The sequence below is a fragment of the Vanrija pseudolonga genome, chromosome 3 (assembly GCF_020906515.1).
Source record: "Vanrija pseudolonga chromosome 3, complete sequence".
Lineage (NCBI taxonomy): Eukaryota > Fungi > Basidiomycota > Tremellomycetes > Trichosporonales > Trichosporonaceae > Vanrija > Vanrija pseudolonga.
In genome coordinates this window covers 2136264-2158702 of record NC_085851.1, presented here as the reverse complement: position 1 = coordinate 2158702, position 22439 = coordinate 2136264, and the positions used below count along the sequence as shown (strand labels likewise).

The following is a 22439-nucleotide window of genomic DNA, read 5'->3' as shown; positions in this document are numbered from 1 at the left end:
CGAGGCAGGCAGCACCATCTTGTGCGTCTCAATCTGGCAACGTCCATCTCGACCATCTCCCAGTCCCATCTCACACATCCTCCTTGCCGACGACATCAAGTCATCTTCATCGGCCGGTCTGCTCCCCTTATTCCTGTCTACCGAGCCCCACACTCCCCACCGCATGGCCCAACAACCTCCTTCATCATGCCACCTCCGCTCATGCGCTTTCCAAATGCGCACGCGCTGCCCTCCATCTTCCCGCCAGTCCTGCCCGACATGAGCCCGGACAGCATCGCGGCAGCAGCGAGCGCATACCGCCAGCCCGCGCCGCCGCCCCAGCTGCCCCTCCTCCAGCTCCCGGGGAGACATCAGGAGCCGCTCAACCGGACCGGTGACGCTTCTGGTCCGAGCTGTCCCGTTCACCGCAGATGGCCGGACCGAGGCGTCCACAACACGGAGCGCACGGCAAATCTTAGCGATGACGAGCTCGAGACGATTGTCGAGGACGTGGCCGTGCTGGTCCGTCGCGAATACGACACCTGGGTCGAGTCGTGCTGGTGAGTAGCGCTGAGATCTGACATGGTGCTGATTCCGATCCGATCGTAGGACCGAGGCCTTTCACCACGTCTTCACGCGCACTATCCCCACCTTTATCATTAGCCTGATCCTCGCAGGCGCCTCGCCGTCATTTATGAGGCGACAGATTGTGCACGGCGGCCCGGCGCTCGACCAAATATTTATGGCCGACATGCTCGACCACTTGTATGCCGAACTCGAGCGCCGGCTGTCTGGGCGTCTCGTGCCAGCCGATCTCGCTCACAGGGGCGAGAGCTCGGCCATGGCCACGGCCGCAGCAGCGATCGGGGCGGGCGGCCTGGGTGCACAGCCCAACGTCACCGCCGGGCTCCCTCGGGACGGTGTCTGCGCCCACGACCTCGGCCCACCCCACGGCGCGCCCGGCGAGGACGACGACCATGCCAGGTGTCTCTGCCAGCTTCTGGCGTGCCCAGATTGTCTCCATGCGGCGGTTGCGGTCCGAAAGGCACCCGTTGCCCTCCTCCCTTTCGAGCTGGCCGACAGCCCCGTTGCGGAAGGCTGGGCTGGCCAGATTGAGACGCAGGCGCAGGCGCGCGAGCGCGAGGAGCGCTCGTCTCTCAAGGCCGGACTGTCAGAACCGGTGGGAGTCGATGCTCTGCCCAGCGGACAGGGCTTTGTGCATAACCCGAAGCGCGCGCCGACGCCCGTGTCCGACCCGCGGCGCCCGCCCATATTCGCCCATCCTCAAATGACCGACGTGTTAGCCGTTGAGGAGCACCTGCGATGGCGTCTCAAGGAGCTCGGCGCGGCTGACCCGTCGGTGGAGAGCCGTTACGGCCCTAGTACGAATGCGGCTGCTGCCCTGGAGGGCCTCGAGGCGGCGCTCAACCTCGACGATGACGACGGGTCCGAGGCAGGCGCCGCGACAGCCAATGGTGGCAAGAATGGTGGCCGCAAGATGACCTCAGGACGGACCAAGGCGCGGTTGAACAAGACGGTCAAGGTGCCGCCCAAGGTCGCCAAGCCGGTGGTGCGCAAGGTGTACTTGCCTCAGGAGTGGGCAGAGGCCGATCCTGCTGTGCGCAACATGGCTGTCGTGTTGACATTTCGGCACTTTGTCAAGGTGGGTAGGCATCCTCGGAATGAAGCCTGACCCAGCAGCTCCTGCACAAGACAGCCACTACGACTTCGCCGTTCACGTACGGTGCGTACGCCGCCGACATTGAGGCACTGCAGAGCGTCCACCCCGTTGCGCTGTACCGGCGCCTTACCGAGGCTGCCGCGACGCGCAAGGGCAGGCCGCTGGGCGAGGGGCGCAAGTGGGTCGAGTGCATGGACAAGTGGACCGAGGAGTTTGGCGCGCGTGAGAAGGCGGCTGGGAACGTGTCTGTCAACAACCAGGAGCATGCCAACGCCGTGGACCGGTACACGCGCGCGATCAGCCTCGACGGCAAGAAGACGGTCTACTACTCGAACCGCGCTGTCGCGCACAACCACTTAGGCAACCACGAGCTGGCCGAGCTCGACTGCCAGCACATTCTCAACAAGGACGCCAAGAACTCGAAGGCCTTCTACCAGCGCGCGGTCGCCCGCAAGGGCCTGCAGCGCTGGCGCGACGCCGAGGCGGACCTGAAGCAGGTGCTGCGTCTGCAGCCCGGCAACGAGGCGGCCAAGAACCTGTTGGCGGCCATCAAGCCCGAGGTGGCCAAGCTGCCGCGGCAGCGGCTCGAGGATGTGCTTAATTTCTAGCTAGGCATATTGTAGGCGTACTCGTAGCGTATGCGTAGCCTGTGTGCGGGATGCACCCGTGTCGTGGCTGTGTCGAGGTGGCGTTGTGAGCTGGTCCACCACCACATCCCTCCAGGGGTCGATCTGTATAGCTGCATATCGCCATCTCGTCGTCGCCAATCACTACTACGCCGCCCGCCTACGCCTAACATACAACGTCTACTAACGGCGCACACCCTGGCTGCGGGGCGGTCCGCCGCGGCGTGCGTTGGCGCGCTGGATGGTAGCGCGACCACGAGCAGCACCGATACCGCGCCCCCGCATGGCGTTGGGGCCGACGCGCTTGAACATGGGCGCGTTGGCGAGCAGGTCGGGGACGATGATGAAGCGGACCTGGGGGTGTGAGTGGGGGCGGCGGTGGGGGCGAGCGGCGCGGGGGGCGGGCGGGGCAGCGCGAGATAACAACCTCGTCTTCGGGGTCACGGTCGCGTGCGCAACATGCCATGCCGTTCGCTCCCCCGCGCCTTGCACGCCGCCTCGCCGCTGCGCGGCTCGGCGCCTGACTCACCATACTACCGCGGATGTACACCTGCTCGAGCTGGCTCACGCGCCCGTCGCGCGCCGTGACGGTGATCTCGCGCAAGGCCATGTTGAGCGAGTCCTCGGCCTCCATCAGCTTGCCGCGGTACATCTAGCGAGGCGCGTTAGCGCCGAGCAACTCGCAGTCACACCACACCACCCACCTCGCCGGTCTTGAGCTCGACCGTGATGATGTGCCCCAGGGACTCGTGCAGGAGCTTGACGGGCACGCCGAGGTTTGCCATTGTGGATAAAGGAAGGAGGGTGGGGGGAGGGGAGAGAAAGAGGGACGGCGACGGCGGCGCCGGTTTTGGGCGATCGCGGATCCGGTGTAGCGGCGGGCGTGGGGCGGCTTCGGCGACAACGGCGACGGCGGTCCTGTGACTGCGACGTGCGGATGGATGAGGTGAGACGAGTGGTCAACAGTGTATTATCCTTGTCTGTCACTGTCAGTCATTTGTGTTTCGAAGTTGGAAAGAAGGTGGTGGCCAGGTGGAAAAGTGGAGGGGTCGGTTAAACTTGGTCATGTGGCACTTCCCTGGCTCCTGGCTGCTGGCTGCCAGCCTCGCTCCCTGCTCGCTCGCCGCCTTGTCACAGATCATCATCAACGACACAGTGTCTACTGCCTACGGAAACGAGCGAGACAAATACAACACAGCCTGTATGTATACAGTGGGGTTGGGGTGGAGATGAGTAACGGTCTGCAATGGTGTATAGAGAAAAACGTGCCACTCGTAGATGCTCATGTGATTCGTAACCAGTTCGTGAGAGATCCAATTGACCGATCCTGACCGACCGAAGCGACGAGCGCGACGACAGATCTCATAGGCTGACGAACGTGAGTAAAACGCACAGACCTAAGCCGCACAGTTCTCGACTCACCCCTCCACAACTTCGACAGGCCTGTCAAGCTCGCCAAACAGCTCGGGCTGGCCGGGCAAGTTGGCGCTCGGGAGCGCCTCCTCGTCGCGCGGCAGTGGCAGCGTCGTGTTCACCTGGGAAAGCGAGCTGCGCTTCGTGTGAGTGTGGCGGACTGGGCCACCCGGTCCAGTTGTGCTGGTCTGAGTGTTGACCTCGCGGGTGCTGTTCGGTGGGGTGTACGGTGCCTTGGAGCTCGAGTGCCGGCGTTCGTGCTTGATGATGGTCGGCGAGCGAGGAGGTGGGGGGGTACCAGACCCCGCGTTGGACCCGCCAACACCACGAGGGGGCCACGATCGAGTGGTGATATTGGCCTGGGGAGCGGGAGGCGCGGCGTTTCCGAAGGCTCGCGAGCTGTAGACCCCCGGCGAAATGGTCTGCGCCTGAAGCTCTGTCACAGCACCTGCCTGGACTGGAGATCCGTGGGAAGAGGTGGTCGGCTGATTGTTTGGGCTCATTGCCTTACCAAATTCGGAGAAGGAGGAAGAACCAGAAGGAAGAGGCTCCCGCAGAGGCTCCTGGGCAAGCGACGGATTGTAGTTGATGCTCGAGGGAAGAGAAGACGGGTAGAGAGATGCCGACGATGTAGGCTTCATGCCTTCGCCGAGCACACCCTGGCCTCTGCGAGCCCAGGTCGTCCCATCATCGATGCGGTAAGTCGGGTCGTCGGTCGTTCCGCGAAGGAGGGGGTCGGCGTTATCGAGTCTAACGTCTCCGCCGCCCATCCAGGTCGGTGCAAACCTGGCCGAGGTAGGGAGCACTGGCTTCGGTAGCGGGTCGGTTCCAAACTTTCCGCCCTGCGTACCCGGAAAGGTGAACGACGAGCTCACCCCCGAAAAGCTCGTCGACGTCGCTGGCGCAGAGTGCACGGTGGCTCTGGCGGCTGGGACCATGAAGTGCAGTGAGTGGCCTCGGTGGATGGGAATGGCGGTAGCAGGGGCAGTGCTCGGTACCGCAAACGGACGGGGAACCACCTTTGGGCTCGTCTCACCCCTAGGAACGCCAGTCTGGTGGTGCATGCCAATCGAACCAGCACCAGCAGGGACGAGGTGAGGGTTGTCCAGCGTGACATTCGACAAGGGTCTGCCGTCGAGATCGTTGAGGCGGTAATTAGAGTACGCGTCGGCGGCGGGGGAGTTGAAGCCGTCAGAGTCGGAACTTAGCAACTGGATTTCGTTCTGGAGCCTGGCATTCTTCTGGGCCTGGGTTGGGCGCGGAGGAACACGGCGCTTGAAGGTCAGGATCAAATCCTTGGGCGAGTCTCGCCGCAGACTCTTGTGCGCTGTGGCACCTTGTGAGCACCGGACGCACGGGGCAGAAGGAGGCTGAACTCACACCACATGCTGGCGTCTGGGTCGACGATCCCGTTCTCGACGTTGCGTAGGCTAACTTTGCGCATCCAGCCATAGATCTAGAAAAGGTTAGCGTCAGGATTTAAACCCTCTCCTCCCCCTCTTACGTTCAGCTGTCTTGAAAAGCTAGCAAATCGGCTCTGGCGATAAACAATGGGGAGGATCTTGTCCGCGAGTTCCTCTGGACGCTCGATGATGATGGTCTCCCCAGTCTGATCCCATCTAATTATCTGCAAAAATTAGTGCACTCGAAGGTACATGTATTACTCACATGGTTGTACTCTGGTTGCTCGCTGGAGGTCAGCCACTGGTCCCAAGCGTCGTGTCTCACAGAATGCTGTGAAGGTCAGAAAGCGGCCGTGCGCACATGTGAGTTGACGTGTAGGCTTGACTCACTTGTAAAGCTTTGTTAGGAAGGTGGCCTGTTTGCCATCCGCCTTCTTCTGGCCTTTTCCCCTCTTGGTGGGCGATCGAGTCGGGTCTGGTGGTTGAGAATACCAGCGATCGTCCTCCTGTTGCTGGGGCGCAAGATTGCCTTGAGCGGGTAGCAGTGGTTGGGAATAGGCGCTCACACCCGCATCATACCCCGCAAAGCGAGGAGTGATGCTCTGGGTGTGTCCACTGTAGTACATGTGCTCGTTGGCCTGTGGGAATCCGCGGGGGGTCTGAAAGCTCATGGTGGCGGGTGGACCTAGCTGGTTTGACGAGTTCTGGTGCTGGTGTTGGTAAGGGTGGTGTTCGGCTGTGAGACCACCAAAAGATGGACCGAGAGCCAATGGTTTAGAGTACGAGGTTGAAAGGGGGTGGGGCTGTGGCGTTGGCCCCCAAGTCCCCTGCTGCAGCTTGGCCGCAGCCGAGGGGACAGTCGCTGACGAGGAGACGAGCGGAGGTGACGTCAACGGGAGGCCCGAGGGTTGCTGGAATCCGCCTAGGTGCTGCATGTCTGCTGCTGGTGGGAACAGGCGAGTCGAGAAAGAGTGGGGTGAGGTGGGAGGAGGGGGACAGTGAGGCCAGGATTCGTGACGGAGGCACAACCCGATTGGTCTTGAGTGGGATACTGAAGAGTGGCCGTCGTCAGCTCTCCGATCGTCCAACAACGCCAGCGGCCAGCGGCAAAAATGGGCAATGAAGAGTGAGAGATAGAGGGGACGAGGGGACAGAGTATGCAAAGGACAATCCTGTTATACCTTGCCAGGGTCGAGCGGACAACAAAAACGATTCAGCTCGTCGCCACCAGAGGATCGTCGCGGTCGGGCTCCTGAAAGCGTGGTGGCAAACACGCGAGCGGGCTGGTTGTATGCAGGAGGCGTGCAATGAGACAAGGCAGGGCAGGACGCACCTCGTGTTTCCGTCGCGACTCTTTCCCCGAGGCTGCTCTGCTGTGTGGCGTGCGAGGTGGGATGACTGTGGTGGGTATGTAGATGGCGGTGTGGATCCAATGGTGCGGCCAAGTCGATGTGTGGTGTGCGTGCTACCGGCCGGACAGATTGTAATGTGTGGAATTCCAGATGACAAGTCTATCAATGTCGTCGTACAAAGTACAGCTTTATGTGCGGCCTGCGTGCTTTGCAACGTGTGTCGTGTGCTATACACTTGTGAGCACGCACGCACGCAGCAAAGAGGGGCGGTGAGCGGTGTTGTTGGGACTTAGAGTGGCACGGAGCCTGAAAAAAAATCGAGATATGAAGGGGGAGGGGGTTGATGGATAGGGCGCGCGCGCTATCAAGAGAGTGGAGAGATGGGGCAAGATGGCGCGGAGAAAATACACCAGGCGACAAGACCTGACACTATCGTCGGACCAAGGTTTACCGTTTGGGAACGGCGTGCGCGACGGCAAGCGAGGGCGGCGGCCAGTCCAAGGGCTGCGGCGTATAGCAGGCGGGTGGTTGGTATTATGGCTTGGGCCAAGTTCGGAGCTGTCAGGAGTGTCGTCGTGCGAGATCGGCGTCGAGGGTGCTGACTATTGTGGAGGACCAGGGGAGGGTGGGGGAAGGGAGATGTAGGAGGGAGGGGGTTGGGCTAGAGGAAGCGGAGAGGGGGTGGCCGTGCCCTTACCGCCGGGACAGTGGAAGAGGGGTGCGTGATGCAAGTAGGCGTGTCAAGAAGCACTTGGGGCAGACTATCACTGTCGTTGGTGTCGTTGTTGTTGTTTGTTGTTGTTGTGGTCTAGTGGTGATGATCCCGCGGGGTGGGGGGGGGGGGGGGTGGGTGCGATGGGGGGAGGGGGCTTGGTTTGGAATCGATTTGTGGGTTACAAAGCCGCTCCGAGTGTGGAAATGCAGTCGTCACCTCAGGGGAAAACTAGGTGTGCGTGTGTGTGTGTGTGTGTAGGGCGCAAAGGGAGGCGCGGGGGGAGGAGGGAGGGGGAGGGGGGGTGCGTGGTATGCGTGTGCGTGTCTGCTTCAAGACGCGCGCCGTCTTCTCTTTTGCTCAAAGTGGTCCGTTCGAGATGGTGGTGATGAGCGGTGTTGTGGTGGTGGTGGTGGGAGGCGGCGGCGGCGGCGCGGCGCGGGCCCGGCGCGCGCGTGTGTGCGCGTGTGTGTGCTATGAAAGGGGTGCAAGCGGCAAGTAAGCGGCGAGGGATGAGGGGGAAAATGCGAGAGGAAGGACACGGGGACACGATGCGAACAGGTGCAAAGGGAGGCGTCAGTGCACCCACCATATGCACACACACACACCACACACATACGCCTTCCTCTCCTCTTGCAACACCGCTGCTGCTGATGCCTACCTGCCTGCCTGGGTGGGGCGCGGTGGGGTGACACAGACTGTCGCGTGCCGCCGCCTCCGCCGCCTTCAGCCTTCAGCCTCCTGCCTCCTGCACCTACCCACCCACCCGCCGCCGCCATCGCGAGGCATGCTTCTCGTATCATGACTACCACTCACCCACCCTGCCTACCCTGCCCCCACCCACGGTGACCTTCCTTCCTTTGGCCCCTCCCACGCTCGTCCGATGATCCAAAGGCAACCGGTGGTGTCGGAAACGCCAGTCGTTTCGGGTGCCGCAGGGCGGGTGACGGTGATCGGACTTCGGGCAATAGGAGCGGGCGGAGCTGCTGCGGCACCACCCGCCCACGACGACGACGACGACGAGCGACACTTCCGAAAAGGACTCAGCGCGTGGGGCGGGCGCGGCGTCGCCAGGGACTGGAACTGCAAGCCGCGTCCATGCAATGCTGTTACTACTGTTACCAGCCTTGTGACTCGCGGTCTCATGTATGCGCGGTATCGGCGGCCCGGCGAGGTGGGGGAATGGCACGAGGATAATACGGCGCGAGGCGTGTCAGACGGGCGGCCAGGCACAAGGACGTCAGAGGCGCTGGCGCAAGTTGGGGGCCCCCAATCCAGTGATGTGCTGTGGTGGTTTGGGCGCCCCGCCTGCCCTGCCGGGTGGAGGGAGGGTGGTGGCATACTCTTCTTGATCGCACAGCGATCATAGGGGGTGGGCGGGCACAGTATCGGTCGCGCCAGCAGGGTGGGTGAATGGGCTACCTTCCTCGCCGCCAGCTGGGGGCGATGACCTCCCTCCTCGCACTGCGCCCCTCCTAGGGATTGAATGGCCGTGGACCACCAGGCACGCAGTGTGAACCCACTGATCGTCTTATCGTCCTATTATGGCCTCGTGCCCCGTCGTCGTCGTCGTCGTCTCGTCGTCGCCGGCTTGGTTGTCGACGCCGCTGTCGTCGTCCTCTTTCCTCAGGTACGGCGCCGCTAACACAAAAAGGTCAGCAGGACAGCACGCGACAGCCCAACTACCAACGGCTAACCCGACCCACTGATCGCAAATTGTCAAAAGAGGCTCGAGGTGACCATGCGCTGCGCTAGGCCACCACCGGCATGCACAGCTGTGCATGACACGCTCGCACACAGCAGCTGTGTGTGTTGTCGTATCGGCGCGCCAAGGACTCAATGGCCGCTCCATGGTCGGGGCGCTCGTTTGGCGCACTGGCAGTGTGCGCCCGCCGCGCCCGTCGCCGTCGTGTTGCCCGTTGCGTTTCCCCGCCGCCAGACTACGACGCTGTTGATACGCTGATGCATCTCTCATCTCACTAGGTTTCCCCGATCTCTTGGTTGGAGATTCCCAATTCCTGCGTCAGCGTCCCCGGGCACCAACACTCGGGCATCAAGGAACCACCTCGGCGTGTCTCTCAGGCGTCCATGCGCAGACCGGTGGCCCCCTCCCCAACAATCATCACTTCGCACATCTCGTAATCCACGCAGAACGTGGCACTAGTGGCTTGAGCTTTTGGCCCACTCGAGCGGCCACGAGGTCATCGCAAGGTGCTTCCTCGATCTCGGGCACCCCATGGCAGTCATCGCTCAACCCTCCCCCATCGGTTCCCATGCGATTGGTGACCGTGGCTTGGCTTCTTTGTGCGGATGCGCGGATCTCATTGCCATGTCGTCATCGCCACCTGCCGGGCGGCAACGTGCAAGTCACCGCTCTATTGTTTCGAATGCACCGTCAAACCAGCCGGCGAGCAAGCCGGGGATTGGTCATGCGATCATGGATCCCCCCCACACCCCACGCCAACACTGCACAGTTGCCAAAACGTCAAATCCAAGATTGACCATGACGTCTACCGCGTTCATGGAAATTAGCTATGGGGGTCGGCGCCGGTGGCGACATACCTGGTCCGTGCGCGTGTCCCAGTGTCCCATGATGCGGGTTCCTCGACCACGAGCCACGAGGCGCCGGTTCGAGACACAGACCTCGTGGTGAATGAACTCGCACGAGGCGTTCAACTTTAATAGCGCCACGGTCCTCAATTCCTGGGTCGACTGTGCCCTCATGCCGGAGGGTGTGTGCGGGGTGCAGAGTGCGCCTGAGTGGGTTTGCTGTGATCGCTGCAGCGAGTGCACTGGCCCACCGGCACGCTTGTGGCGCTGCAATCACCAAATTCGCCACGTTCAACGACAAAGGAGCAATCAGATTCCGCAATTCCGCAAATCGGCCAATATCGGCCACGTGGTTAAAGGGAGAGGTTTGAATAAATAATTTCCTTTCACCCAAGCGCGTCTCCTTGTCCCTGGAGCGCGTCACGACGCGTCTCGCCCCCTCCTTCCTTTGTGTCTGTCGCACCCACCCACCCTCGACATGACAAAACCCTCGATTTGTCCTGTACACTCCACTCTTCATCACTCGTAACCCCCGACACCCACATCACAACACAAACAATGGTACGCAAACACAAACAACGCATCCATCAGGCGCAGCCGGCTGACACCATGCAGAGCGGGTTCGAGCAGAACCGCATCTACTCGGTCCAGGTCTTGGAGGGGGACCAGGGCGTCGACTCGCCCGCCGAGACCGAGGCTCAGTTCCTCCGGTTCCTCTCAGAGTTCCGCGTCAACCAAGAGTTCATCTATCGGTGAGTATGGTGATCATGTTGGGAGGCGATAGCAGACACTGACAACCCCAAGTGACCGCTTGCGCTCCTCCCTCCTCCTCCATCATCACACCCTCGAGGTCGACCTTAATGACCTCAACCTCTTCGATGCCGAGCTCGCGCAAAAGGTCCGCGACAAGCCCGGAGAGATGCTGCCTCTCGTGAGTTCGCGATCCATCCACGCAAGTGTGCTTCCCCTAACCCTCGCAGCTCGAGAGCGCGCTCCTCCGCTTAGCTCGCACCCTCGTCAGCCCGTCCACCGAGCCTGGTTCGTCGACCGCCGCCGAGCTCGTCCCCGAGATGCAGGTCACGCTCAAGAGTGGAATGAACATGTTCCAGTTCCGCCAGCTGAGCGTGAGTTAAGAACACGACTTTCAGAGCTAACTCGCACAGGCCGACACGCTCACTACCCTCGTCCGTCTCCCCGGTATCGTCATCAACGCGTCCCAGCTCTCGGCGCGCGCCACCGAGCTCCACCTCCAGTGCAAGTCGTGCCGTACTGTCAAGGTCGTCAAGGTACCCGGTGGTATGGGCGGTGAACGCGCCGCGCTTCCGAGGCGGTGTGACGCGCCAGCGGCCGACGGCCAGAAGAAGGACTGTCCCATGGACCCCTATGTCATCCTCCACGACCGCTGCCGCTTCGTTGACCAGCAGACTATCAAGCTCCAGGAGGCCCCCGACATGGTCCCTGTCGGAGAACTGCCCCGTCACATGATGCTCCAGGCGGAGCGCTACCTCAGCGGCAAGGTCGTCCCAGGATCGCGCATCATTGCGACTGGCATCTACTCAACCTTTGCGCCTACGTCGAAGAACTCCAAGAACAGCGGCGCGCCGGCCCTTCGCCAGCCTTACCTTCGCGTCCTCGGCATCGAGATTGACTCGTCGGTTGCCTCGTCTCCCGGATCGCGCGTCTTCACGCCCGAGGAGGAGGAGCACTACCAGCAGCTTGCGCGATCAGACGGCCTGTATGAGCGCTTCGCCCAGTCCGTTGCGCCAAGTATCTACGGCAACCTTGACATCAAGAAGTCGGTGACATGTCTCCTGATGGGCGGAAGCAAGAAGATTCTTCCAGACGGCATGCGGCTTCGTGGCGACATCAACGTGCTTCTGCTCGGTGACCCCGGAACTGCCAAGTCTCAGCTTCTCAAGTTCGTTGAAAAAGTGTCGCCTATCTCGGTGTACACGTCGGGCAAGGGGTCGTCGGCGGCTGGTCTCACCGCGTCTGTCCAGCGTGACCCTATCACTCGCGAGTTCTACCTCGAGGGAGGTGCCATGGTGCTCGCCGACGGCGGTGTCGTGTGCATTGACGAGTTTGACAAGATGCGGGACGAGGACCGTGTGGCCATCCACGAGGCCATGGAGCAGCAGACCATTTCGATTGCCAAGGCGGGTATCACCACGATCCTCAACTCGCGAACAAGTGTCCTCGCTGCCGCCAACCCCGTCTTTGGTCGCTACGACGACATGAAGTCGCCCGGCGAGAACATCGACTTCCAGACTACCATTCTGTCCCGTTTCGACATGATCTTCATTGTCAAAGACGAGCACAACGAGGCCCGTGACCGCACCATCGCCAAGCACGTCATGAACATCCACATGAACCGCGAGGCCGGCGAGGACGTGATTGGTGAGATCGACATCGACAAGATGAAGCGCTACATTGCGTACTGCAAGAGCAGATGTGCGCCCCGCCTGTCACCCGAGGCGTCCGAGATGCTCAGCTCGCACTTTGTCAGCCTGCGCAAACAGGTGCAGCAGGTGGAGCGGGACAATGACGAGCGCAGCTCGATCCCCATCACTGTCCGTCAGCTCGAGGCCATGATCCGTATCTCCGAGTCGCTCGCCAAGATCACGCTCTCGCCGCAGGTCGGGCCGCACCACGTCGAGGAGGCGATCCGTCTGTTCAAATACTCGACAATGGACGCCGTCGCGGCCGGGCAGGTAGACGGCATGTCGCGCGCCGAGCTGCAGGACGAGATGGAGCGCATCGAGAAGGAGCTCAAGCGCCGCCTGCCGATTGGCTGGAGCACGAGCTACCAGTCGCTCGTGCGCGAGTTTGTCAACCAGCAGGGCTACTCGCAGCACGCACTCGAGCGGGCCGTCTTTGTGCTCGAGAAGCGCGAGGTCATCCGGTTCTCCAACCAGAAGAAGGTGGTCAACCGTGTTGGCGTCTAGGTGTGGGCTTCGCCGCTGTTAGTGTATCTCCTTGTATTTTGTGCCGATAGATGTACGCCGTGCCACGTGAAGGCGGCGACGACTGACGGACTGAAACCTGGTGTCTCCTGATGAGTATCCTAGGGTAACTTACATAGCGAGTGTTGACTGTCTGGGTGCGTACAAGTGTCCGCGGTCTTCACCCCCCTCCCCCTTACCCCTCTCCCCCTCCTTGCCCCCCTGCCGTCCCCCGGGCACGGCAGGCTATAAAATTTGTATGAGCTTTTTGGTATGCATAAGAGTACAGTGCGGTACCAAAAGTGCGGACCACACCATACCACGCCACCATGAGCACGAGGTGAATGTGGTCGCGAGTTCGGGTGCCTCGCTGTAGTAGACGACTACTGGGTGAGACCGTCGCGCGCCAGGAGCGCCATCATGGCCCCCGTCACGTCCTCGCGCAGGTCGGCCGCGCCGTGCGGCGACTCGATAAGCTCGGCAAGCTCGGCGTCGAGCAGGCGGCGCAGCTGCGCGCACAACACACCAATACGCGTCGCGGCCCGGAGCTTGACGTGCCCGTCCTTGCCGAGCATGAGCCCCCCAGCCCAGTGGTTGACCGTGATCTGGCCGCCGAACAACAACAGGCCGTACAGCGGCACGTCGGTCGCGTCGCGCAGGAAGACCTTGGACGTCTCGGCCTTGGAAAAGTAGGCAAGGTAGCCGCGCTTCCAGCCCGAGACGGAGAAGAGCACGCTGCTCGGGTGCAGGAACACGCGGCCGGCCTGGTCGAAAAACTTGACCTCCTTGGCCTCGTGCTCCTTTGCGATCGCACCCTGCTGCACGCGCTCGTACTGCGCATCGGGGAGGGCGATGCGCGCAACGCGCGGGTACAGCCCGCCGACAATCACGGCCTTGACGAGGTTGTCCTTGGCCACGTTGGTGCTCACGCGCGCCAGGCCGGCGGCCGACGAACTGATAAACCCAAGCGAGGACAGGGCAGAAATAAAGTCCTGACGCAAGGACGTGATGTCGCGCACAGTTGACGGAGAGATGAAGTTCTGTGCGTGTCAACTCCGCCACCACGGGTGCCAAACTGGATACAGCGCGGTACCCGAAGCCTCAACCACTTTCGGCCTGTGCTTTTGGTGGCGCGGCGTCGTAGGCACTTTGTATACCCCGCTGCATGCGTGCTCACCTTTTCGCAGAATGAACGTGCTGCGCTGCCGCGCAGTGCGGCGACTTCGTGGTACGCTCGTGCGTCGGTCAAGAGATCAGAGCGAGAGGTGGTGAACGCCTCGCGTGCCCGTTTGGCGTCGTCACGGCGGTCGATTGGTGACGTGAATAGTGGCTTGGAGGAAAGGAGGGCCGCAATCGTCAGCACGGTGTCGAGACACTTGAAAATGGTGCCCAAGACCATCATCTTGGCCAATCGCAGGTCGACAGGGATCATGCTCATCTGTGAAGGCGCAGCGTTAGCCCTCGTTACTTTGGCGCCACATTGGAGGTACAGCACTCACATGGCGACCCATGGCGGTGAGTTTACTCGTGTGCTTCTCGCTCTCCACCGCCCCCAGATCGATGAGGGTCTGCCAGGCAGAGTCGATGGCGTCCATCTTGGGAGGGTCAATGGCCTTGCCGAGGAACGCCTTGACGTCTGTCTCCTCATTCATGGCCTTGACCTGCAGGAACAGCGCCTCGAGTGGTGTGCGCAAGATTTCAGGTACTGGGAATCGCGGCATGCTGTTGTTTTCCGTGCGGTGCGAGTACAGCTTGTAGCACTGCCCGGGCTGAGTACGACCGGCACGACCGCGTCGCTGGCGGCCGGATGCCCGGCTCGTCCAGCACTCGACCAGGCGCTGCATGCCGTTGTCGGCGTCGTACTGCGTCTCCTTGACGCGCCCAGAGTCGACAACGTAGACCACATCGTCGATGGTGACCGAGGTCTCTGCCACGTTGGTTGCGACCACAATCTTTCGCTTGGGAGCTGTGGGGATGAAAACGCGTCGCTGCTCGGCACTCGAGAGGTTGGCGTGTAGTGCCAGGATTTCCACCAGACCGAGGTCGGCATTTTGCAGCTCCGCGATACACTGTCGGATCTCCATAACACCGGGCATGAAAATGAGGATAGCACCCTTGGTGTCTGGGGCCGTGCGGACAATGTGTTGGACTGTGGCAGCGACCAGGCCGTAGTCGATACGGTCCGACTGTGAAATAATCTCGAGGGCTCGGAGGTCGTCCTGCGCGAGGCCAAGCTTTTCGTAGTCAGCACGCATGGCGGCCTTCTGGTCCTCGTTGAGCTTGGGTCCATATCGCGACGGTGTAGGTTGGTACTTGATGAGCGGGACGACGTCCTCGAGGTAACTGTGGGGTTAGCACTGTAGTCGGGCGCAATTCGTCGACGGGCGACCGCGCCACTTTCGTGGTCACACCAGTGATGCCAGGCGTGTCGGTCTCCCGTAACGACACTCACTGATCCTGGACGGGATACGTAAACCCAGGAATCTTGAGGCTCGGACATCCCCCAAAGTAGTCGATAAAGATCTGCTCATTGATAGTAGCAGACATGAGCACGACCTTGATCGTCTTGTTCCGTTCGAGCAGGTCGCGCAGGAGGCAGATAAGCAGGTCGGTGTCTACGCCGCGCTCGTGCGCCTCGTCCACAATGACGTGGGACACGTTGCTGAGGTCGGCGTCGCCGGTACCGAGCCGGCGGAGGACGATACCCGTCGTGCAGAACAGGAGGCGCGTGTCGCGCGAGCGGCGCGCCTCGCCGCGGATAGCGTAGCCCACTGACCCGGGGTTCTTCTCGACGTCCTCGAGCCGCTCCTGCGCCACGCGCGCAGCGACGCCCATCGCTGCCACTCGCCTCGGCTGCGTGACGATGATGTTGGTCGACGCGCCTCGCCCTTCGGCAATCTCGCGGTCCAGAATGAACTGCGGGAGCTGGGTACTCTTTCCACAGCCGGTCTGGGGGGAAAGTCAGCTCGTCTTCGGGATCCAACTCACCTCTCCAACAACTACCAACACGCGGTTCTTCGCGAGCGCATCGCAGATATTGTCCCGCTCCTTCCAGGCCGGCAGCCGCTCGCGCGCAGCGAGCATGGGCTTGTACTCTGGATTCGCGAACAGCGCCTTCTGCGACGCCACGACGGCCTCCTTCTCCGCCGCGGTCGGCTCTCTTCTCCGCGTAGTGGAGTGCTGCTTCGGCGCTTTGCGCTGCGCTTCTCTCGGTGCGCGGTCCGGCTCGTCGTCCTCGACACGCGGGATAAGGTGCTGCGTCACGTTGGCAATGTCTGGCGGGTTCTCGACGACGGTCGGTAGCGTCGTCTCGAGGTGCTCGACCATCATGAGGATGGCACCGCCCGTGCCCGCCTCGAGCACCGACACGAGGTCGTGCCGCTGCGGGTCGCGGAACTGGAGGAGCATGTCGGCGTGCAGGTGCAGACGCATGTACGACGGCAGGCTCGGCGACGTGAGGTAGAACGGCGGGAGGCGCGTCGGGTGCTGCGCGGACGGATATGGCGCGTGCTCGTCCAGCACGACGTGGAGGTGGAGCGTGTCGCTCCCGCTCTCAATGTCGACAATGAGCTCGGACGGGGTCTCGCCGCGGCGGAACCGCTCACCAAGCATGGCCTCGAGGGCCATGACCTCCTCGTCGCGCATGACCTGGCGCTCCTCGTCGGCCGCGGCGTCCGGTCCCCACTCGACGACCTCCTTGTCGCCCCAGCCCGCGTCTTCGCCCTTCCACCCGACCAGGCGGCGGCCGAGCAGCTCGAGCGTGAGCGACTCGCGGTCTTCCGTGGCGATGGCCGCCTCGACCGCCTTGCGCGGGAAACCAGCCTTGCGGACGAGCTTGTCCACTGTCCAGCCGCGCACGAGCGCGCTCTTGCCCCCCTTGCTTGCGGAGCCGCCAGTGACCATGTCCGACGCGCTGCTGCTGGGCCGGTAGCGCGGCGGCAGGTCGTCCTCTGGGAGGTGGAGCAGGAGCCACTCGATCGCCGCTTCCAGCGGTGACAGAATGCTCAGGGAGAGCACGAGCGGGTCGGCGCCGTTCACGCCGCCAGCCTGCAGGCGAGCGTGCGCTGCCGCGACCGCTGACAGCGCCGAGGTGATGTGCGCTGGGCGGAAGCCGAGCGTCTCGAGCTGCGTCTGGAGCGGCTTAGTGTCCAGGCTCGGCGTGTTCGTGCCCGACGCGCCGGGTGTGCCGGCCGGCGTGCCCTCCGTCTCGCGGGCCGCGTCCATGATGGCGGAGGGGAAGCGCTTCATCAACTGGCGGGTTAGTCGAGAACACGTTTCCCACCCACCTTCTTCACTGTTCCCTCGACGACCTCACGCAGCGCCGGAGCCATGCGCACCTCGGGCGCATTCTCCCAGACCTTTCCACCTCGGCGACCGTCGTTGACTGGCGTCGAGCGGCCAGACGGGTGGCCCGAGCCCGAGCCGCCCGGCGTCGCGGAGCCAGAGGCGACCGCCTCGTCCTTCTCCTTCTTCTTGGTCTGGCGGGCCTCGACCTCGTGCTTGGCCGCGAACGGGTCCGGCGCCCACTCCCAGTCCCTGTGGGCCGGGGCGGCCGACTTCTCGGCGAGCAGCGTCGTCCAGTACGGCCTGATCGTCGGAGGGAGCGTCAAGGCAAGCGGGAGGTGGTTGAGGAACTGGTGTGTCAGCTCGCCCGGCTGGGCCGACTCACTCGGAACAGCGCATAGGTCGCCAGGTAGTGCTTTGCCATCGCGGCATTGTCAATGTCCAACGGGGGGTGCGGCGTGAAGCGCACAGTGTCGAGGTCGTACACATTCTTGCTGGTCCGCTTGCGCAGGATGACCACGCCGCCAAACGTCTCGGGGTTCGACCTCGGGTTCTGCTTCTGACAAGGTTAGAGCCCATGCATTATCCGCGACCCACAGTCTCGATAATGGGCCTCTCCCATCCTGCCTTTTGGCATTTCTCGTTCAAGATGGTCACGGGCGACTTGTAGCCGATGGGGAAGAGAGGAGGTGGCCTCGCTGGCGCGTCTGGGTTGGCTCCATCTTTCTCGTCTTTGGGTTTTGTCGGCTTTGAAGAGTTGCCTGCGTTTCCCGAGCGAACAACGTTGACCGGTCTTCGCTTTGGGGCCATTGTCGAGCAGGCAACGTCGAGCTTGGCAGACAAGAAATGAAACCAATCTCAACTTTTGAGTTTCGTCAGACCTCCACTTTGACATGAAACCGATTCAACAGAAAGGTGGCAGCCATCAACATCTTTGGCGGGCGAGTCTCCTCTTTCATTGCTGCCTCTGCAGCACTGTACATCTGCCTACAGGTACAACGGAAATACCCCTATGGCTCAAATGACCGAAGGAAGGACGAACGAAAACCTAAAAAACAATAATAGATGGGGAAGGGGGAGGGGGGTAACACGACTTGGGAGCCCATGGGTGATTCTGTAAGGGCGTTTCGGCGAGAGGATGGTGGTTTGTGCTATTGCTGGGCGCCGTTCAGCTGCTGGATGACTTGACCCAGCGTGCCCGGCTCCAGCGGAGGAAGGTCGAGCACGGCACCCCCTTCGCCTGCCAGAGCAGGGTCGATTAAAGGCTGATCGTGCTCTCCGAGGGCATGTTCCAGCCCGACGTGAGCACTGAGCTGAGCCGCGGCGTGTGCTTGGGCAGCAGCCTGGACAGCGGCCTGCGCCTCTGCTTGCTCCTGGTCCATTCGGGCCTTCTTCTCCGCCTCGTCCACCGCCTCCGACTTGCGTTTCCGTCCGGGCTTCTTGGGCGCCTCGATAAGAGTAGACGGGCCAGCCTCCCCCGTGAGGTGGGCTAACGACTCGGGGTTGAGCCCTAAGCCTGCAGCCTCAGCCTCGCGTGCGGCTCGTTCGCGCATCTCCTTCGTTCTCTTCCCTGGACCTCGTCGGCGAACCTGCTCGTCGTATGTGCATACAAGCTGGCGCTTGGCACAATGCGTGCAGGTCGGGCGGCCGCCATCGCACCTGAGGGAGGTGTTAGCATTACTGTTACTGTTGTTGCTGGCGCAATGTCAAAAACGTACTTGAGCTTTCGGCCCCGGCAGAAGTGGCAAGCCAACACGAGCTTCTTGGGCTTCTCGCCGTCTCCGTTGCCAGAGATTGCGAGAGCTTGCGCCGCCGCGTGGTGGTCGTGGTCGTGGTGGTCGGGAATGACAACCTGGCCACCGTTGGCATCATCGGTGACAAGCGAAGGCACACCGCCGTTAGCGTCGGCGGCCGCGTTCGCCTCCGCCCAGTTGGACAGGGTTACTCCGTTGTAGTCGTCGGCAGCTCCCGCAACATAGTGTTCGGCCTGCAGTTGTGGGATGACGCCGTTGATGTTGGTGTAGTCGCCTGCCAAGTAGTCGACCTGGCCAGGAACCGAGTTGTAGTACGGCATTGTAGGGTTCGCCCAGGCAGCCGCAGCTGCGTGTACTGGCGACTGGTTTAAAGACGCCTGTGCATGGGCATCCGCCGCCGCGGCGTGCGCCTGATCGGCAGTGCCCGTAGCGTGGGTCGCCTCAGCGCCCGTAGGCTGGCCGGTTGCAGACGACAGCGTGTCGGCTTCGGTCGTGGCTGGGGGTGGGATAGTGGCCGTCTCTGGGGACGTTGACGTTTGGGGTGCGGCTGCACCAATGGGGATTTGGCCTGGAGGATACAGGTTGGCTACGTGATCTGGCTGAGCTCCCCAGTGGGTGTGCTCAGTCGGCGATATTGATAGTGCAGTGTTTGATGGGCTGGCCGTTGGATGCGGGAACGTGTTGTTACCGCTGTAGGCTGGATGCAGTGACGCGTTTTGTTGTGATTGCAGTGGAGAGGCGCTGTCCGACAGTTGCTGTGGACTTGGCGATGGATTAAATGTATCTGGGCTTGGGTAGAATGTGTAGCGGGATGGAGACAGGTACTCGTTTGCGTGGGGATGAGGAGGAGGGTACGATGTGGGAGGGCTCGAGTGAGATGCGACAAGATGCAGTGGAGGTGGCCGGTGTTGGACGCGTCGCGGTGGGACTAGCGTGCCAGAAGAGTGATCGCGTTGCGGCTGTTGCTGATGCGAGGAAGGTGCACTGTTCCAATCTAGTGATGGCGCATGCAGTGTCAGTAACGAGGCGCAATCGCGATGCCCAGAGTGATGGACAAGGGGATGTGTATGTGTGTGTGTGTGCTTACAAGGGGAGGAGGAAGAGGAGGGAGGTGCGACTACCGTGTGGTGGTCTATTGGGTGATGATGGCCTGGTCCGTGGGAGAGTAACGCAGGGGTGGATGCTGGGGCTGGCCGCTGGGAATCTGGCTGTCTTGGCCTTGAATAGGGGCGGCTGCTGCTGCTACTGCTCGTGCTGCTGCTGCTTTGGGGGGGCAAGGGTGCAGACGATGGCGACAGAGACAGACGTCCTTGTTGCTGCTGCTGTTGTTGTTGTTGATGCCCTTGGTGCAGCCGCCAGTCTAGAGATGCTGCCGTGGATGATGCCGCCGGCGGTGCTGGTGCTGATGGTGATGGGGGAAGGCGGGCGGAGGCTGCTGCTGCTGCTGCTGGTGCTGGTACAGTGACGACGGAGGTAGAAGGAGGAAACGGGTTCGGACTCGGATGGGATGGACGGAGGCAACTTGGGTGGTGGGTGTGTTGGGTGTGCTGGGTGGGGTGTGATGATGATGGAGGGGGGGGAAGAGGGCTGCTGCTGCTGCTGGGTGGTGGGGGCGGATACGACGGGGGCAGGTACTGCTGGGCGGTGGGCTGGTGGTGCTGCTGCTGCGTCGCTGCTGCTGCTGCTGCTGCTGCTGGCGGCGGGTGCAGAGTGGGAAACGTTGGCGACATGAGATACTCCCGTCGACTCTCTTCCTTTTGACGGCAAAGCTCACTGCCGCCCCAGCAATTTGATCCCGGTGTTTTGCGGTGAATTTGATCCCGCACAACGTGTGGCAGCAAGACTATGGCGAGCGATTGCCAAATGCGGAAAGTTGGCGACTATGCGGTAACCGGGTGACCGCGTCCAGGAGCGGGCGGCTGTTGGTGGGTGGAGGTGAGATCGGTGGTCGGTAGTGGTGTGAGAAGAAGAGAGCCAGAGGGAAGACAAGGATCACGACGTCAAGGTGAAAGAGCGCCGCGGTAGTATGCTCCGGACCAAGAGTAAGGAGAGCAGGAAAACGGGTAGGCAAGAGGGGAAGGTTGATAATGCAGACCGGTGGGTGGTGGCGAGCCGAGGGTTGCCGCAAGGAGGCGAGTGGCGGCAACTGTCACTTCGCACCAGACACCAGTCTATCTCGATACACCTCCAGCATGCAGCAGGCGCTTCCCGGGCGGGGACAGGCCAAGTTGAAAGAGGAGCCGAGGGTATTCGATTGACAGGTGTGTTTCGTATCGGACGGCGCGAAAGCAGAGGCGATTGAACAGCCTCGGGCAGCGCAACCGTGATAACGGCTCGATCGTTTTGTCGCGGATGGCGGTCGAATCTAAAACAACGGGGACGTCAGCACTTGGCTCAAAGAACCAGTTTAAGCTTGAAGAGAGTAAAGGAATGGCGAACGGGGCCCAGTGTTGTCACACGCTGGCGACATTGCTCTGAGGCATTATCTCTTGCCAAGACTTAGGCCGGGGTTTTGCCCGCCCTCGGATGGCCAACGCTCTGCCCCGGCTCAAGTCTGCTCTTTACTCGGCCGTAGACAGTTACCAGTATCCCATGGGTGAGGACACGGGATGCGGCAAGGCCAGTGTAGCCCTCGTCCCAACAAGACGGTTTGCCACGGCCTCGGGCGGCTATGGCTTTGAGGGATTCCTAGGAATCTTGTCGCTCGGTGGGGTCCTGACAGCCTTGGCGCACTCACCCGACGTGTCGTTGCCCCGGGTTTTTGCCGCGGGCGAGTTGGAATCGAGCGTTGGTATTGAGTTGAGTAAGAATGAAAAGCACAGACAAGGAATTCGCGCTGCCTCCAAAGTCGTTGTTGACGAGCAGGGCACAACAACCAACGTCACGCGAACTCTCGAGTCCCTCGTGGGATTCTGGATACCCTCAAGACCACCGGACCACCGCCCCACATTTCAAGTGCGCCGCACTCACATTCCGCGCACAGGGCGGGCGGCACGACAGACAGAAGGCGTTTCGGAGATCGGCTGGATATGTCATTGCTTGGACCCGGCGTCGCTCGGTACGTGCTTGCTGCGGCGGCCCACTCGGCGAGCCAGCGAACAAGCGCGAACATGCCAATGGCGCTGCGAACAAACAACAAGGTACATGCACCAAGGCACACGCGTCCTGGCTTTACACTGAGGCCTGCCTGAATCACTCTGGCTGAGGCGCCTAGCCTGTGCTCAAGGGCACGGCCATGTCAGCCCTGTGGCGCCGGCCCACGATCCTCCCTGGATCGCGTTTTATCGCATCCTGGCCCCTGTCTTCTTCCCCTGGCCAGAGCAGTGGCTGCGTTACTTACTCGCAAATCGCTCATCACCACCAGGCTCCTAGCTACTGGCCGCAGAGCGCAGCTGAACCTTGTCCTCGCCACTGCGGGATAGGCGCCGAAGTTCACGGCGCTTTTGTCGAGGCTCCTCCGCCACCAACCCTTGATATTTGCCGCATGACATCATCGTAGATAATAGGAACCCGGTGCCACATTGGAGGTGTAGGTGATACTCGCTGCAGTGGGTCAGCTTGCTGTTCTGGACCTGGGTCAACTCCGCCTCTTCGGCCCCCCGCCTGCCAATAATGCTGCGTGACAACACTGTCCTCGTGTATCCCCCAAGACGCCAGAGGAACAAGCCTCCAGGGTATTAGAAGGAATGTTCAGGTCGCAGTCAGCCATGTCTCAATCGCTGTCGACTTAAGCGGCGCACACC

The 22439-nt window shown here is 61.8% G+C and overlaps 6 protein-coding genes across 6 annotated transcripts; 2 read left to right on the top strand and 4 right to left on the bottom strand.

Moving 5' to 3' along the window:
• The first annotated feature begins 49 nt into the window (after positions 1-49).
• On the top strand, positions 50-2335 carry OM64 (Outer envelope protein 64, mitochondrial). Its single transcript, XM_062770950.1, has 3 exons — positions 50-539; positions 589-1642; positions 1681-2335. The coding sequence occupies exons 1-3, from the start codon at positions 187-189 to the stop codon at positions 2266-2268; spliced, it is 1995 nt and encodes a 664-aa protein (XP_062626934.1). The 5' UTR covers positions 50-186; the 3' UTR covers positions 2269-2335.
• A 51-nt stretch (positions 2336-2386) lies between these two features.
• Positions 2387-3262, bottom strand: SMD3A (Small nuclear ribonucleoprotein SmD3a). Its single transcript, XM_062770949.1, has 3 exons — positions 2991-3262; positions 2816-2938; positions 2387-2640 (listed from the first exon to the last, which is right to left on the bottom strand). Exons 1-3 carry the CDS (start codon positions 3069-3071, stop codon positions 2470-2472), a joined length of 375 nt encoding a protein of 124 aa, XP_062626933.1. The 5' UTR covers positions 3072-3262; the 3' UTR covers positions 2387-2469.
• Positions 3263-3409: 147 nt separating this feature from the next.
• On the bottom strand, positions 3410-7256 carry prr1 (Transcription factor prr1). Its single transcript, XM_062770948.1, has 8 exons — positions 6436-7256; positions 5493-6153; positions 5428-5433; positions 5368-5389; positions 5204-5326; positions 5080-5155; positions 3709-5026; positions 3410-3655 (listed from the first exon to the last, which is right to left on the bottom strand). Exons 2-8 carry the CDS (start codon positions 6035-6037, stop codon positions 3649-3651), a joined length of 2097 nt encoding a protein of 698 aa, XP_062626932.1. The 5' UTR covers positions 6038-6153; positions 6436-7256; the 3' UTR covers positions 3410-3648.
• Positions 7257-10238: 2982 nt separating this feature from the next.
• mcm5 (DNA replication licensing factor mcm5) lies at positions 10239-12661 on the top strand (the record flags this gene model as incomplete). Its single annotated transcript, XM_062770947.1, has 5 exons — positions 10239-10277; positions 10332-10468; positions 10521-10647; positions 10697-10840; positions 10880-12661. Exons 1-5 carry the CDS (start codon positions 10275-10277, stop codon positions 12659-12661), a joined length of 2193 nt encoding a protein of 730 aa, XP_062626931.1. The 5' UTR covers positions 10239-10274.
• A 380-nt stretch (positions 12662-13041) lies between these two features.
• Positions 13042-17762, bottom strand: UMAG_11114 (Putative DEAH-box ATP-dependent helicase; the record flags this gene model as incomplete). Its single annotated transcript, XM_062770946.1, has 8 exons — positions 17540-17762; positions 17328-17501; positions 16945-17292; positions 15647-16909; positions 15111-15607; positions 14158-15001; positions 13836-14096; positions 13042-13698 (listed from the first exon to the last, which is right to left on the bottom strand). The coding sequence occupies exons 1-8, from the start codon at positions 17750-17752 to the stop codon at positions 13042-13044; spliced, it is 4257 nt and encodes a 1418-aa protein (XP_062626930.1). The 5' UTR covers positions 17753-17762.
• A 127-nt stretch (positions 17763-17889) lies between these two features.
• On the bottom strand, positions 17890-20287 carry SPBC530.05_1 (putative transcriptional regulatory protein). The gene is made up of 3 exons (XM_062770945.1): positions 19784-20287; positions 18661-19690; positions 17890-18601 (listed from the first exon to the last, which is right to left on the bottom strand). Exons 2-3 carry the CDS (start codon positions 19014-19016, stop codon positions 18094-18096), a joined length of 864 nt encoding a protein of 287 aa, XP_062626929.1. The 5' UTR covers positions 19017-19690; positions 19784-20287; the 3' UTR covers positions 17890-18093.
• Between the last annotated feature and the right edge of the window lie 2152 nt (positions 20288-22439).

Bases quoted from the DNA above. Each gene is read 5' to 3' on its own strand.
- OM64 (XM_062770950.1), top strand. From the start codon at position 187: ATGCCACCTCCGCTCATGCGCTTTCCAAATGCGCACGCGCTGCCCTCC. The intron at 540-588 runs GTGAGTAGCGCT...ATCCGATCGTAG, and splicing joins ACCTGGGTCGAGTCGTGCTG to GACCGAGGCCTTTCACCACG. The intron at 1,643-1,680 runs GTGGGTAGGCAT...CTGACCCAGCAG, and splicing joins CATTTCGGCACTTTGTCAAG to CTCCTGCACAAGACAGCCAC.
- SMD3A (XM_062770949.1), bottom strand. From the start codon at position 3,071: ATGGCAAACCTCGGCGTGCCCGTCAAGCTCCTGCACGAGTCCCTGGGG. The intron at 2,939-2,990 runs GTGGGTGGTGTG...GCGCCTCGCTAG, and splicing joins TCGAGCTCAAGACCGGCGAG to ATGTACCGCGGCAAGCTGAT. The intron at 2,641-2,815 runs GTGAGTCAGGCG...TCACACCCCCAG, and splicing joins TGTACATCCGCGGTAGTATG to GTCCGCTTCATCATCGTCCC.
- prr1 (XM_062770948.1), bottom strand. From the start codon at position 6,037: ATGCAGCACCTAGGCGGATTCCAGCAACCCTCGGGCCTCCCGTTGACG. The intron at 5,327-5,367 runs GTGAGTAATACA...TAATTTTTGCAG, and splicing joins AGCAACCAGAGTACAACCAT to ATAATTAGATGGGATCAGAC. The intron at 5,156-5,203 runs GTAAGAGGGGGA...AACCTTTTCTAG, and splicing joins GCTTTTCAAGACAGCTGAAC to ATCTATGGCTGGATGCGCAA.
- SPBC530.05_1 (XM_062770945.1), bottom strand. From the start codon at position 19,016: ATGCCGTACTACAACTCGGTTCCTGGCCAGGTCGACTACTTGGCAGGC. The intron at 18,602-18,660 runs GTACGTTTTTGA...CACCTCCCTCAG, and splicing joins TGCCGGGGCCGAAAGCTCAA to GTGCGATGGCGGCCGCCCGA.